We start from the raw sequence: 15,161 nt of genomic DNA on the forward strand, positions 1-15,161 counted from the left end.
CCTGGAAATCTAAGTCGCTCTTGTGCGTACCACAAAATGGTGTCAGTTTTAATCTGGTTTTTAGTCTGTTGGTGTTTTAGCTTTCGGAAGCTTTTTGTCGTCAATCTTTCTGTGTTATAATGTTATCGTCCACTCTTTTGTAAACTGCTTTGAGATTTTTTAAAAAACAAAAAAATTCATCATAATATTCAAAATAATATCAGCATCAGAAAAAATAAGATCAATAACAAAGAATTTATATCAATGAAATCAATATCAATAACAGCAGAAAAATAATATAACGGCAACAACCCGCCCCAACAGATCCCCCTAAATAACACCCCTGTCTGAGAGTCTGTTCAGCAGCCTCAGCTTTTGCAGCTGGAGTCAGTCCAGACCAGGTGGGAAAAGTTCTTGGCAGGGAGCAGTTCTTCCAGGACTCACAGCCAAGATGAACAGTATCCATGGATAGCCTCCTCCTCCTCCATGAATTTGCTTAATCCTCTTTCCAAGCCGTGGCTGCCTCCTGTGGCAGGGAGTTCCATAGTTTAACTGTGCCTGGTCTGTCTCCGCAGATGATTCTGATTATGAAGATCCCCCGTTTGAGGAGGAAACAGAAGCTCTGGCAGAGGAAATGACTGACAAGGTAGGTCCGCATCCCTGGGGGGGCCATGCTGCCCATCTCATCCTCAAAATAACTCGGAGGTTGCCTTCCCCTCCGGGATATGCTAATGCAGGGGTTGGCAAACTTTTTCAGCAGGGGGCTGGTCCACTGTCCCTCAGACCTTGTGGGGGGGCCGGACTATTTTTTTTTGGGGGGGGGGGAATGAACAAATTCCCACAAATAACCCAGAGATGCATTTTAAATGAAAGGACACAGCATTCTATTGCAAGAGCACCAAGCTACAAGAAAGAAGATTCCACCTAAACATTAGGAAGAACTTCCCTGACAGTAAGAGCTGTTAGGCAGTGGAATTTGCTGCCAAGGAGTGTGGTGGAGTCTCCTTCTTTGGAGGTCTTTAAGCAGAGGCTTGACAGGCATCTGTCAGGAATACTTTGATGGTGTTTCCTGCTTGGCAGGGGGTTGGACTTGATGGCCTTTGTGGTCTCTTTCAACTCTATGATTCTATGTATTTTTGCTGGGGACCACCTCTTTCTGTGATGTATGTATGATGTATTGGGGGGTGGTCTTGGGCTACAGGGTAGGCAATTTCAAAAGTCTATATAAGAGCTTGCACACTATTGTTCTGGGTTCTCTCCTCCCTCCTGCGAGGGGTGTGTGTATGTGTGTGTGTGAGAGAGAGCACCCTGTTGCAACAGTTTAATAAAAATCAGGCTTCCTAGCTGCTTTGCTTCTCAATATACTCTGGTTGGCCTCTGGTGTTTTTCCCTACAGATAGGGAACCCGTTTAAGGACTCCATACGGGCTCTTGGATACCCCATGAGGGAAAAAGAGCAGATTTTGTTTACTTCAGTTCCCTAGGAAAAAGCTGTGTGGACGGAGAAGCTTGAATCCCTGATTCTCTTTGCTCTGCTGTGGCTCAGGGGGGGAAACTGCTGATGTGCTTCTCAGCAGAAGCTCCCGGACGGTGGTTCTTTCAGCTATAAATAGAGGGGTCCTGTGCAACATCCGGTTGCATCGTGCACCAGAAGCCAGGAGGCCGTGAAGCAGCCCCAGCCGAGAAGGAGGATGGCTTTGACCTTCCAAACACCGCTCTGCACCCCAACCAATTTTTCATTTGTGGCACATGATAATAATTCTCAGGCGGGGCTGGTGCCAGACCCAGGGAGTGTGTGTGTGTGTGTGTGTGTGTGTGTGTGTGAGAGAGAGAGAGAGAGAGAGAGAGAGAGAGAGAGAGAGAGAGAGAGAGAGAGAGATTTTGCAGACACTTCCTGGTCCCTTGCATTGTTTAAGAGCTCTTTTGCAGAGCTGCAACACTGATTAGGTCAAAACTCTCTGAATTGTTTTTAAAGCTGCCATCTATTTGATTATTATTTTTAAGTGAAATTTTGGGGTGGCCAGCTCCCAAGAGACTGCGATCTACTCACAGAGTTAAAAACTGGCAGTGATCTACCGGTTCCCCCTTTTTGGGGGGTTCAGGTCAAAGTTGTTGAGTTTTTTCAGGGAGGAGGTAAAATGTTGAGCTTTTTTTTTAGGGGAGCCACAGTTGTTCAGCTTCTTTGCGGGGAGCCAGTGATCTACTTGTAATCTACCGCAGACATCCAGTGATCTACTGGTAGATCACGATCTACCTGTTGGACATGCCTGGGTCACTAAGAGAACAAGAAGAACATAAGTTTAGAGAAGATTGGAAAATATATGAGAAATAACTGTCTACAGCTGAAAACGCTGTCAGGAATAAGATAAATTCAACGGTGTAAATAAGTGGAAGGAGAAGAAGGGAAGTCACTGATATTTTAAGGTTGTATAAATGAATATTCTAAATTGTAAAACAGAAAATTTAATAAAGATATAATAATAAACAAATAAACAATAAATAAAAATTAATAAAAATAAAATAAATAATAAATAAAAATAAAATAAATAATAAATAAAATATATAATAAATAAATATTAAAATATATAATAATAATAAAATAAATAAAGGAGAGTCCACAACCTTTTATGGAAGTCTCTTCTGCTGATAAACACAGTCACATATGTCTTTCCAGTACATCCGAAGCACCTGAAAGTTTCTGTTTCATAGTTTAGCTTTTATTATTTTGTCTTGCTTTTATAATTCTGTTTTTTGGCTATTTTTCATCAGCTGGCCTATGACGGCAATAAACGGAAACTAAACTAAACTGTTTCACATATAGCAAAGGCACCTTGATGGCTTTGAAAGAGGATTAGAGCAGGCATCCCCAAACTTCGGCCCTCCAGATAATTTTGGACTACAATTCCTACCATCCCTGACCACTGGTCCTGTTACCTAGGGATCATGGCAGTTGTAGGCTAAAACAACTGGAGCGCCAAAGTTTGGGGGTGCCTGGATTAGAGGCTATCAATGGCTCTCTGTCTCGTATTTCTCCTTCCTCCCTACTCTATCCTCACAATGACTCTGTCAGGTAGGCGAGGCTGAGAGTGAGCGACTGGCCCAAGATCACCCGGTGAACTCCGTGGCCGTGCGGGGATTCAAACCCCGATCTCCCATGTCTGAGCCCGGCACTCTAACCATTATGCCGGGATTCCTGCCCCATGCACAGGGAGTGTGAGTGTCTGGAGGCAGTTGGAGAAGGATGGCGGCTAACGGATTGAGGTTGAATCCTGACAAGACAGAAGTGCTGTTCTTGGGGGACAGGGGACGGGCTGGTGTAGAGGACTCCCTGGTCCTGAATGGGGTAACTGTGCCCCTGAAGGACCAGGTGTGCAGCCTGGGAGTCATTTTGGACTCACAGCTGTCCATGGAGACGAAGGTCAATTCTGTGTCCAGGGCAGATGTCTACCAGCTCCATCTGGTTCGCAGGCTGAGACCCTCCCTTCCTGCAGACTGACTTGCCAGAGTGGTGCATGCTCTAGTTATCTCCCGCTTGGACTACTGCAATGCGCTCTATGTGGGGCTACCTTTGAAGGTGACACAGAATCTACAAATAATCCAGAATGCAGCAGCTAGACTGGTGACTGGGAGCGGCCGCCGAGACCATATAACACCGGTCCTGAAAGACCTACATTGGCCCCCAGTACGTTTTTGAGCACAATTCAAAGTGTTGGTGGTGACCTTTAAAGCCCTAAATGCCCTCAGCAAAGGATACCTGAAGGAGCGTCTCCATCTCCATCATTCTGCCTGAGGTCCAGTTCTGAGGACCTTCTGACGGTACCCTCCCTGCGAGAAGTGAGGTTACAGGGAACCAGGCAGAGGGCCTTCTCGGTAGTGGCACCCGCCCTGTGGTATGCCCTCCCACCAGATGTCAAGGAAATACGTAGACAACAGTCTGACTTTTGGAAGACATCTGAAGGCAGCCCTGTTTGTTGTTGTTTAGTCGTTTAGTCGTGTCCGACTCTTCATGACCCCATGGACCATAGCACGCCAGGCACTCCTGTCTTCCACTGCCTCCCGCAGTTTGGTCAAACTCATGTTCGTAGCTTCGAGAACACTGTCCAACCATCTCATCCTCTGTCGTCCCCTTCTCCTTGTGCCCTCCATCTTTCCCAACATCAGGGTCTTTTCCAGGGAGTCTTCTCTTCTCATGAGGTGGCCAAAGTCTTGGAGCCTCAGCTTCAGGATCTGTCCTCCCAGTGAGCACTCAGGGCTGATTTCCTTCAGAATGGAGAGGTTTGATCTTCTTGCAGTCCATGGGACTCTCAAGAGTCTCCTCCAGCACCATAATTCAAAAGCATCAATTCTTTGGCGATCAGCCTTCTTTATGGTGCAGCTCCCACTTCCATACATCACTACTGGGAAAACCATAGCTTTAACTATACGGACCTTTGTCGGCAAGGTGATGTCTCTGCTTTTTAAGATGTTGTCTAGGTTTGTCATTGCTTTAGCCCTGTTTAGGGAAGTTTTAAATGTTTAATGCTATATTTTGTTTTTAATATTCGGTTGGGAGCCGCCCAGAGTGGCTGGGGAAACCCAGCCAGATGGGTGGGGTAATAATAATAATAATAATAATTCTGTGTCCCGGCAGCTTTTCAAAGTGCAACTCCTTTTTGTCTTCTTCCCTCTGCAGGAGGACGTGGCGGTGGAGTCGACACCGCAGAAACGTCGCTCTGCCCGGTTCAGCAGCCTGATGAGCGAAGACGAGCTGATTGAGGATTATTTCAAAGAGGAATCCCCCACCAAGTGAGGGATGCTGTGGTTTGTTTGCATGCATGAGAGCTCACGCTGAATATTTGGGTTGTCCTGGAATATCTGGCCTCGCCCTCTTGTTTCCAGGGTTGCCTTTCGAAAGCTAGGACGGAGCTTCCGCTCGAGGGACAAGCTATGCAAGGTCCAGAAGAAAGAGCAACCAAAATGATCGAGGGGGGATCGTAGAGTTGGAAGGGACCCTCAAGGGTCATCTAGTCCAACCCCCTGCATTGCAGCGGGCATAGAGCAACACTGCCCTGTCAGGTTGCAGAATTTGGGGCTCTTTCATTTAGAGGAAATGCCAACACGAAGCAACATGATAGGTGTCCGGCATGGAGAAAGCAGAGAGAGAAAAAAGTTCCCCACTAGTTCTGGACATCTCACGAACTTGAAGGCTGGGAGATTCAAGACAGACAACGGGAAGCACTTTCCATGCAGCGTGTAGTTAACCCACGGAACTCGCTGCCGCAGGAAGCTCTGTGTCTCCAGCTTCCAGCCTGTTTCCAACCTTACCTTATGCACACATATCTGGCTAATGTTTGGAACATGGGAGCTTCCTTTTGCTGAGTCCGATCGTTGGCCCACCTAGCTCAGAATTGTCTACACTGAAGGGAAGCAGTCAGGGTCTGAGGCAGCACTTTCTCCCAGCCAGAGGTGCCAGCTTGAGCGGGGCAGGTAAGCCCTGCTTTGCATAATCGTTCACAGCCGCTCTCATCCCCCGAGCCTGACCTGGAATCAGAATCATACGGGGATCCCATACGGGGATCGAACCGGCAACCTTGGCATTATCAGCACCAGGCTCTAACCAACTGAGCTATCCATTTCAACTACAGTGGTATCTCGCAAGACGAATGCCCTGCAAGATGAATTTTTCGCAAGATGGATGCGTCTTGCGATCTGATAGTGATTCGCAAGACGAATTCATTTTGCGAAAAATTCGTCTTGCGAATCGCGGTTTCCCATAGGAATGCATTGAAATTTAATTAATGCGTTCCTATGGGCAAAAAAAGAAACTGTGAGTGGATCACAGTCTCTTGGGAGTTGGATGTGCCTGATCTAGACCACCACCCCCCTGCAAGGCCTGATGTGTCCCCCCTCCTTTGTCTCCACAGCAGCAACCACTGGAATGACTGCGGGCTGAACTCGTACGCCGGCAGCGCTCTGTCCTTTGGCGCCTTGAGTCTCCACGCTGACAGGATGAACAGGACAGACTCGCCCTCTCAGCTCTCGCCCGTCGTCAAGGCGGGCTGGCTGGATAAGAACCCGCCGCAGGGGTGAGCAAACCAAAATTGGGCCTCCCCTGCAAAAGCCTCCTGCAGGGCCGATTGGAGTTGTAGTCCCAAAACACCCAGCAGGTTGGCAATGGCTGCCCTTGTGATAACGTGGGCCTGGTTTTATTAAGACGCTGATCTGCTTCAAGCCCAGCGTGTTTGTTTGGGCTCGTCCACATTCCCGTTCGTCCCACGGGGTCAAAAGATTTTTCTTTTGCCCCACTCCTCCCCATCCTCCCGGGGGGGAAAACACTGTTTAGCGCTGAATCGGAACCTACAACAATCTTCAGAAAAAACCATAGCTGCCAAGTCTCCCGTATTCCCCGGGAAATCCCTGTTTTTCCAGCTGTTTTATTCTGGCGCGGTGGCCATTTTGGAACTGGGCGGAGCATGCTCAGAAGCTACTTTTGATGCTGCTCTGCCCAGTTCCAAAATGGCTGCAGTGTGACTTCTGGTGCGACGGCCATTTTGGAACTGGGCAAAGCTGCATCAAAAGTCACTTCTGAGCATGCTCCGCCCATTTCCAAAATGGCGGCAGCGCTATTTCCGGTCTGCTACTTTTGGCCCAGTCCCTTATTTCTCCGACAGAAACTTGGCAGGTATGGAAAAAACCCTGATGGATGTTTGCCCCTTTTCAGCGGGAAAGTGTCTGGGCAAAAGAAAAACCAATTGGAGGCAAATCCGCTTACTCCTTAATTGGACAGGTAGCATTGTGGCCTGGCACTACTCCCCCCCCCCCCGGGTACAATCCCCATGATCTTCAGAGGAAGGGCGGTATACAAATTTAATAATTATTAATAATCATGATTGCCCTTTCTGGTGCACTGGGTATACCAGACAGTTTTCAAAACCGCTTTGTGTGTTCCTGAGCGTTCTAAGATGCTTTGTTAAGTTTCTCAATGGGGGCTGTAGTTCCATAGTCCATCCCCACAAGGCTCTAGAGTTGAGTCGGCAGGTCTTTCCCCAATATTGTGCTGCTATTTTTCCAGCTGCGGACATGAAAAAGAGTAGCGGGCCCTAAAATGCATATGGACGTCTACAAACAGATTTAACAATGCCAGCCTTGGATCAGGTTGCATCGCCTGTCCAATAACAGAAGAAACTTCTATCAAGACAATTTTATTTTATTTCATAAAAATTATATATCCCGCTTGACTGCAAATAACCACAAAGCGGTTTACGAAAAGGGATTCGTCTCCAAAATGACCCTGCAGTTTCCATATGGTTGTAAGCTGCTTTGGGTTGTCTTGGGCAGGATAAAGCGACAAACAGATTTAATAAATGATAATAAAATAATGGGGTGGGAATCCTGCCACTCATTGAGCGCCTGATTTTACCTCCTTAAGGACCACACTGCTGACCCACAGAGCACCCCAGCTAACAGTCTTTTCCGGCTCCAGGTCCTATATCTACCAGAAGCGATGGGTGAAATTGGATAGCGACAACCTCCGCTACTTTGACAGTGAGAAGGTGAGAGGGGAAAAGATAGGTCCACGTGGAGCGTAGTTAGACTGTGGAACTCCCTGCCACAAGAGGCAGGGATGTCCGCCCGTTTGGATGGCTTTGAAAGAGGGTTGGACAAATTCATGGAGGAGGGGAAAACAATACAAAAAACCCCTTTGACTCCCCACCCCCTTTGTGGATCCTTCGGTTACAATCCCCCCCCCCGCATCTCCTTTATAATTCCAATTTTTAATAAATCCTTAAGTGTCCCTTAGTTAAAATTTTTAACTGCCACGTTTTAAATCAATCCTGCTAATGAATTTAATTGTTCCAATATTTTTTCCAATAAATTATATACTCGCCCCGTTCTTTATTAAAAATGGATTTCTAATTCTTCCCATTAGTTTGGCCATTTCGGCGTGGTCCATTAATTTTATCTGCATTTCTTCCTTGGTCGGGATTCTGCTTTCCATAAGGCTCTCCTTATGGAAAGCAACGGGGCTGGATGGGTTCGGAGGACACGGAGCAATGGATTCAAACTTCAAGAAAGAAGATTCCACCTAAACATTAGGAAGAACTTCCTGACAGTAAGAGCTGTTCGGCAGTGGAATTTGCTACCAAGGAGTGTGGTGGAGTCTCCTTCTTTGGAGGTCTTTAAGCAGAGGCTTGACAGCCATATGTCAAGAATGCTTTGATGGTGTTTCCTGCTTGGCAGGGGGTTGGACTGGATGGCCCTTGTGGTCTCTTCCAACTCTATGATTCTATGAATATCCTATCCCTTTCCACATTCTGCACCAATTTTGTGCCCTAGGTCAGCCCACCCACCCCCCACCTGCAGGATACATTTAAATCAGTACCAGCCATCGCTTCCCCCAAAGAGTGCTTGGAAGTGTGGTTCATTACGGGGGCTTAGAGTCGCTAATATAGGCTTGCCATATTCCAAAAAGTGAAAATCTGGACAGAACAGAAAATAATTGTTTTGAGCTATTTTTAAGGCTCCCCTCCCAAAAAAATACTAAGAATTAAATACCGAGTGCCTCGCTTGGTCCCCTTATTTCCCATTGTGCCAGTCTCCTGCCCCTGAAGAAGTGCTGAGAAACTGGCGGCTGAGTTTTGCTTTTTCCTCTGCCCTCCTCATCCATCTTTCCTTGTATGTGTGTGTGTGTGTGTGTCACGTTGCATTTCTGTAGGTTGCGAGCCTGCAGGTAGGGGCCGCCTCACTTTGAGTGTACAGAAGCCACGCTCCGAATGATTCATCACGATAATACGTTCTGTTGACCAACCTCTCTGTCAAATGTTGCAGGATGTTTACTCCAAACGCCTCATCCCCATATGCTGTATTACCCGTGTGGCCAGTATCGGGGACCAGAAATTTGAGGTGATCACCAACAACCGGACCTTTGCTTTCCGGGCGGAGAGTGATGGTAGGTGAGAATCCCCTCCCTTCTTCCCTCTCTTACAATGCTATTAAATTTCCTGTTTTACAATTTAAAATACTCCTTAAAATATCAACGACTTCCCTTCTTCTCTTTCCATGGTTCATTTTACATATCATAAACCCCTGCGTATTTTACAAAAAGCTATACCATCCAGTATTCTATTATTGCATGCACCAAAACTTATTTGCACTGTTGAATCTCTCTTAATGCTGCCAGCGTTTTCAGCTGTACACAGTTATTTCCCATATATTCAATAAATGTTTCCCAATCTTCTCTAAACGTATGTTCTTCCTGTTCTCTTATTCTAATGTTAAGTCTGCAAGCTGCACATATTCTGTCAGTTTAAGTTGCCATTCTTCTTTGGTTGAGAACTTAGCCGTTTTTCATTTTTGGGCTAACAAAACACGGGCTGCAGTAGTGGCATACATAAATAACCTTTTTTGACACCTGCGAATTTCAGTCTGAATTATCCCCAACAAAAAGGACTCTGTTTACATATAAACGTTCCCCCCAATTAATTATGGATTATTTCCATAATCCAAAAGAGAGAACGTATTAATATAGTTAAACTGTGGAACTCCCTGCCACAGGAGGCAGTGATAGCCACCTAGATTCTCTGATTCCTCCTCCCCTGCTGGGAGAACATTATACACGCGACCCCCCCCCCCAATCTTCAGAACGAAGTCGTGCCGCCTAAGAACGGTTCTGTTTCGTTCCTCTAAATACCAACGCTGTCTCCTGCGCTGCAGCGGATCGCAACGAGTGGATCAGGGCCCTTCAGAAGATAGTGGACGAGAAGAAGTCGAGGTGTTTGGAAAGAGCGTCCGTCTTCCAGGTGCCCAGCAGCAGTTTCGACTCCATGGACAAGTGCGGCCTCTTGGAGCTGCGGGGATTTAAAAACAGGCTGTACGTTGTGGTGGCCGGGGAGAAAGTTTTCCTCTACAAGAACGCAGAGGTGCGTATGCGCCACAAGTGTGCTTGCTCATAGTGCCTGATTGAACTATGGAACTCCCTGCCTCAGGAGGCCGCCAATTTGGATGGCTTCAAAAGAGGATTGGACTAATTCATAGAAGAGGAGAGGGCTATCGAGGGCTCCTAGCTAGGATGGCTGTCCTCTGCCTCCACGGCCTGAAGCAGCAGTGGTTCTGAATTTGGGTTGCTGGAAACTGCAAGAGGGGAGAGGGCTCTTGGGCTCAGATCCTGCTTGCTGGTTTTCCTTGGAGATTTCTGGTTGGTTGGTTGTGAGAGCCGGACGCTGGAACAGTCTCCTTCGGGAGGTGATAGAATCTCCTTCCTCGGAGGTTTTTAAGCAGAGATGGGATGCCCCTTCATTGAATGGGGTTGAACTAGTTGACCTCAAGGGGCTCCTTCCAACTCTGCAATTCTATAATAATAATAATAATAGTACTACAGTGGACACTGATCCATGCAGGAGGAATGTGATCCGTGCTGGAGGAACATTTGCAACCTGCAGCGTTTGCACACACACGGGTTGCAATTCGGCGCTTCTGTGCATGCACAAAGCACAATTTTGCATTTCTGCGCAATTTTGCATTTCTCCGGTACTTCTGGGTTCGGCGCGGAGCACAACCCGAAAAGACGCAACCTGAAGCGGCTGTAACCCGAGGTGTTACTGTAATAATAATTTATATCCCGCCCATCTGGCTGGGTTTCCCTAGTCACTCTGGGCGGCTTCCAACAGAAAATTAAAAGCACAATGAAATGACAAACATTAAAAGCTTCCCTAAATAGGGCTGCCTTCAGATGTCTTCTGAAAGTCAGATAGTTGTTTATTCCTTTGACATCTGATGGGAGAGCGTTCCATGGGGAGGGAGCCACCACCAAGAAGGCCCTCTGCCTGGTTCCCTGTAGCTTTGCTTCTCGCAGGGAGGGAACCGCCAGAAGGCTCTCGGAGCTGGACCTCAGTGTCCGGGATGAACGATGGGGGTGGAGACGCTCCTTCAATCATGAAACCACTTTCCAATCCAGTACGGATTGCGATGGAGGCCTCACTTTCAATTCTTGTGCCCTCGGCTTAGGACTTCCGCCTGGGCATCGGGATCACCTACATCGAAATGAACGTGGGCAACGTCAAGGATGTGGACAGAAGGGGCTTTGACTTGACCACACCCTACCGGATCTTCAGGTAATGACAGGTGCTGACTCAGAAAGTCCTCATCCTGCCCCTGTGTATTTTGGGGAAGGGCTGAGCTCAACAGCAGCAGACTCCCTTGCTTTGCCACAGAAGAGGCCTGGTTCCATCTCTGATATCTTGCGGTCGTTGAAACTTCTGGGCCCCAGTTGCTGGAAATCGCAGGAAGGGAGAGTCCTCTGGGGCTCGGATCCTGCTTGGCATTTCCCATCAAGGTTGACCACAGTGAGAACAGAATGCCGGACAAGATGGGCAGCCTATTCTTGCATAGTTACGTTTCGTCCTTGCAGAACTCGGAAGGAAGGGAGCATGGGACCCAAACCAGAATTTGCTGGCTGTGACCCACCTGCTCCCAGTTCTGGCCGCTGCTCCTGTTTAGCCTCCATCAGTTCCACTTCCAGATAATAATAATAATAATAATAATAATAATAATAATAATAATAATTTATTATTTATACCCCACCCATCTGGCTGGGTTTCCCCAGCCACTCTGGGCGGCTTCCAACAGAAATATTAGATACAATAATTTATTAGTTACAGGTAGGTAGCCATGTTGGTCTGAGTCAAAGCAAAATAAAAAAATTCCTTCAGTAGCACCTTAAAGACCAACTAAGTTTTTATTTTGGTATGAGCTTTCATGTGCATGCACACTTCTTCAGATACACTTGAAACAGAAGTCAGTCCCTTATGTATATACAGAGGGTGGGGGAGGGTGGGTGGGAATGGGTGATGGGCTGATGGGAGTGGTAAACCTGTTGATGGCTGTTAACGACTGCTGATGACTGCAATAGATCCTGCGGGGGGGGGGGGGGAGCAAGGGCTGAGGCGCTAAAGAAAGCTTGATCATGCATAATGAGATAAGAATCCTATGTCTTTGTTCATCCCAGGTGGCTCCATGGTTTTAAGCTTGGTAATGAGTTCCAATTCAGCAACTTCTCTTTCCAGTCTGTTTCTGAAATTTTTCTGTAATAAAACAGCTGCTTTGAGATCTTGTATAGAATGTCCTGGATTGAAGTTTGATTGAAGTTTAATATATTAAACATTAAAGCTTCCCTAAACAGGGCTGCCTTTAGGTGTTTTCTGAATGTCAGGTAGTTGTTCATCTCCCTGGCCTCCGATGGGAGGGCGTTCCACAGGGCGGGTGCCACTACCGAGAAGGCCCTCTGCCTGGTTCCCTGTAGCTTTGCTTCTCGCAGTGAGGGAACCACCATAAGGCCCTCGGCGCTGGATCTCAGTGTCCAGGCAGAACGATGGGGGGTGGAGACGCTCCTTCAAGTATACTGGGCTGAGGCCGTTTAAGGCTTTAAAGGTCAGCATCAACACTTTGAATTGTGCTCGGAAACATACTGGGAGCCAATGTAGGTTCCTCCCCTCAGTCCTAGATTATCGCACAGGATTGATCCTCAATCCCTAACCCACTGCTCTTCTTGCCTTTCCCAGCTTCATTGCAGAATCCGACCAGGAGAAGGAGGAATGGGTGGAGGCTATGCAACAGTCCATCGCCGAGGCGCTTTCCAACTTCGAGGTGGCTGAGAGGATTTGGAAGGTGGAAGAAAACTGCTTCTGCGCTGACTGTGGCTCCCCAAAACCTGACTGGGGCTCCATCAACCTCTGTGTGGTCATCTGCAAGAGATGCGCAGGTAAGGAACGGGTTGTTTCTCTTTTTCCCCGGTTGAACTGTGGAACTCCCTTCCACAGGAGGCAGTGGGGATCACCAACTAGGATGGCTTTAAAAGAGGGTTAGGCAAATTCATGGTGGAGGAGAGGCTACCAGTGGCTGCTAGCCTGGATGGAGGCAGCCATCCTCCTGGATCCAAATAATTTCAGCAGTAGAAAGTATAAAAAGGTAACAGATGAGCAGAAGCAGATATGGACTGATGAAAAAATGCAGCAGAGTAGGTTTTGATAAAGGACATCATGGAAGGGGGGAAGGGAAGTTTGAATACTATCATTATGTGTTGTTGGAAAATTATAAATATAAGTATATTTTTAAAAGCAAGGCTTCTCAAATCCCATTTTTAGAAGCCGCAGGAGGAGAGAGTTGCTCTTGTGCTCGGATCCCGTTTCCTAGTTTTCCGCAGGCATTGGGTAATCTAGACTTGAAAGTCCCGAATCCTGCAACCTTTCCATATGGGGACGTCGCTCAGCTTTCAAAAAGTATGATTATAGCTGAAGCTATTTTTAAAGTGTATCTCTTCTGCCCCTTTGCAGCCTCTCTTTCACTTAAGCGATGTTGCTCCTCGCAAGTGTATAGAGCGAGAAACTGAGGCGCGAAGCTGTTCTCGAGGTCGGCGAGTGGGGAAGACCTCCCTGCCTCTCAGGTCAGGCCTCCGCGCTGTGATTTTGGAACGCGGCACCTTTAAAAAAAACCTGTTTCTATCCTTCCCGACACAGGAGAACATCGCGGGCTGGGACCCAACGTCACCAAAGTACGGAGCCTCAAGATGGATAAGAAAGTCTGGACGGAGGAGCTGATCGAGGTGGGGAATTAAGGGGCTGGAAAGCAGCAATGGGAACTTGCGACCACATGTCCCAGGGAAGCTCTAACATCACCTGTATTTATTTATGACAGTAGTATTAGGAGTTCCAGGTGACACCCCTGCAAGGTAGGTTTAACTGAGAGTGAGTGGCTGGCCCAAGGCCACCCCATGAGCTTTCATGGCGGAGTGGGGATTTGAACCCCGGTCTCCCAGGTCCTAGTCCGACGTTCTAACCACTATGTGATGCTCCCGTTCTTCTGCATTGCCGAAAGGGTGATAATTTTGGGAGCAAGTTGCAGGAAAGTGAGAAAGATGCCGTGGGCAAAAAGGGTCTTAAGCGTTGGACCTAGGGCAGGATGATCAGTCTTCCTCCACGAGGATTTCTACTCTTCCTCCCTTCCCCAGTCCGGAAGCCGCCTTCTGGGTTAGCTATAGTTTCCGAGTCACCTTCAAAGGGAGCCCCACAGAGAGCGCATTGCAGTAGTCCAAGCGGGAGATAACCAGTAACAGCAACAACGCCTTCAACGAAACCCCCAGCCCATGATAAGCTCTGTTTTAAAAAGCCAGTCCCTGCCTGCTGTCTCATGTTTGGAAAGACATGGCACAAAAGGAAAAAAGGGATGAGGAGGGTAGAGGAAAACGAAACTGACATGCACCTCATCAGAAGCTGATTCTGAAAGGGGGTGGTTAGGAAGCAAGAGGCAAAGAGGGTTTTTTGGTTGGGTTCACTCCTGTTTGGAAGAAAGCAAAACTCTTCTTCACACTCCGCAGGCTCATTTGCTAGAAAAAGGGCCTAAAGGAGACCCCAGAGTATTGATGCAAGGAATTAATTGCTGGAGAGCAAAAAAGCAAGGAATCCAGAAGGATGCGCACTCTCTGCAATGCAGGGGGTTGGGTTGGATGACCCCTGGGGTCCTTTCCACCTCTACAATCCTATGATTCTATGGCCATTTTGTTGTGAAGAAGTGCCAGGATGGTGCAGTGGTTAGCGTGTCTGAGTAGGGCCTGGGAGACCAGGGTTCAAATCCCTACACCCATGAAGCTCCCTGGGTGTCAAGGTCCCTGCCTCTCAGCCCAACCTACTTTGCAGGGTTGTCGTGAGGGTAAACTGAAGAGGTGTAGAACTCTGTACATCGCCTTGAGTTCCTCGGAGAACAAAGTCAGGTATAAAGACAAAGTAATGATGACGACAAAGGTCCGTATAGCATAGTCCGTATAGTTAAAGCTATGGTTTCCCCAGTAGTGATGTATGGAAGTGAGAGCTGGACCATAAAGAAGGCTGATCGCCAAATAATTGATGCTTTTGAATTATGGTGCTGGAGGAGACTCTTGAGAGCCCCATGGACTGCAAGAAGATCAAACCTCTCCATTCTGAAGGAAATCAGCCCTGAGTGCTCACTGGAAGGACAGATCGTGAAGCTGAGGCTCCAATACTTTGGCCACCTCATGAGAAGAGAAGACCCTGATGTTGGGAAAGATGGAGGGCACTAGGAGAAGGGGACGACAGAGGACGAGATGGTTGGACAGTGTTCTCGAAGAAACTAACATGAGTCTGACCAAACTGCGGGAGGCAGTGCAAGACAGGAGTGCCTGGCGTGCTCTGGTCC

The 15,161-nt window shown here is 47.7% G+C and overlaps 1 protein-coding gene across 19 annotated transcripts in view; it reads left to right on the top strand.

Annotated features, from left to right (window-relative positions):
* Positions 1 to 15,161, top strand: part of ARAP1 (ArfGAP with RhoGAP domain, ankyrin repeat and PH domain 1) — a 127,991-nt gene that overhangs the window by 61,029 nt on the left and 51,801 nt on the right. For 12 of the 19 annotated variants that reach the window (XR_015949747.1, XR_015949748.1, XR_015949749.1 and 9 more), the window contains 9 exons: positions 555 to 625; positions 4,651 to 4,763; positions 5,882 to 6,043; positions 7,387 to 7,510; positions 8,787 to 8,907; positions 9,672 to 9,877; positions 10,962 to 11,068; positions 12,515 to 12,714; positions 13,469 to 13,554. Coding sequence is in view for 16 of the 19 variants with exons in the window: in XM_088668487.1 (XP_088524613.1) it covers positions 555 to 625; positions 4,651 to 4,763; positions 5,882 to 6,043; positions 7,387 to 7,510; positions 8,787 to 8,907; positions 9,672 to 9,877; positions 10,962 to 11,068; positions 12,515 to 12,714; positions 13,469 to 13,554 (1,190 nt within the window). In the remaining 3 variants the exon portion in view is untranslated. The remainder of the gene's footprint in view (positions 1 to 554; positions 626 to 4,650; positions 4,764 to 5,881; positions 6,044 to 7,386; positions 7,511 to 8,786; positions 8,908 to 9,671; positions 9,878 to 10,961; positions 11,069 to 12,514; positions 12,715 to 13,468; positions 13,555 to 15,161) is intronic. The other 7 variants (XM_088668491.1, XM_088668492.1, XM_088668493.1 and 4 more) reach the window with 3 other exon arrangements.

This window comes from Zootoca vivipara, chromosome 4, assembly GCF_965207765.1.
Source record: "Zootoca vivipara chromosome 4, rZooViv2.hap1.1, whole genome shotgun sequence".
NCBI lineage: Eukaryota > Metazoa > Chordata > Lepidosauria > Squamata > Lacertidae > Zootoca > Zootoca vivipara.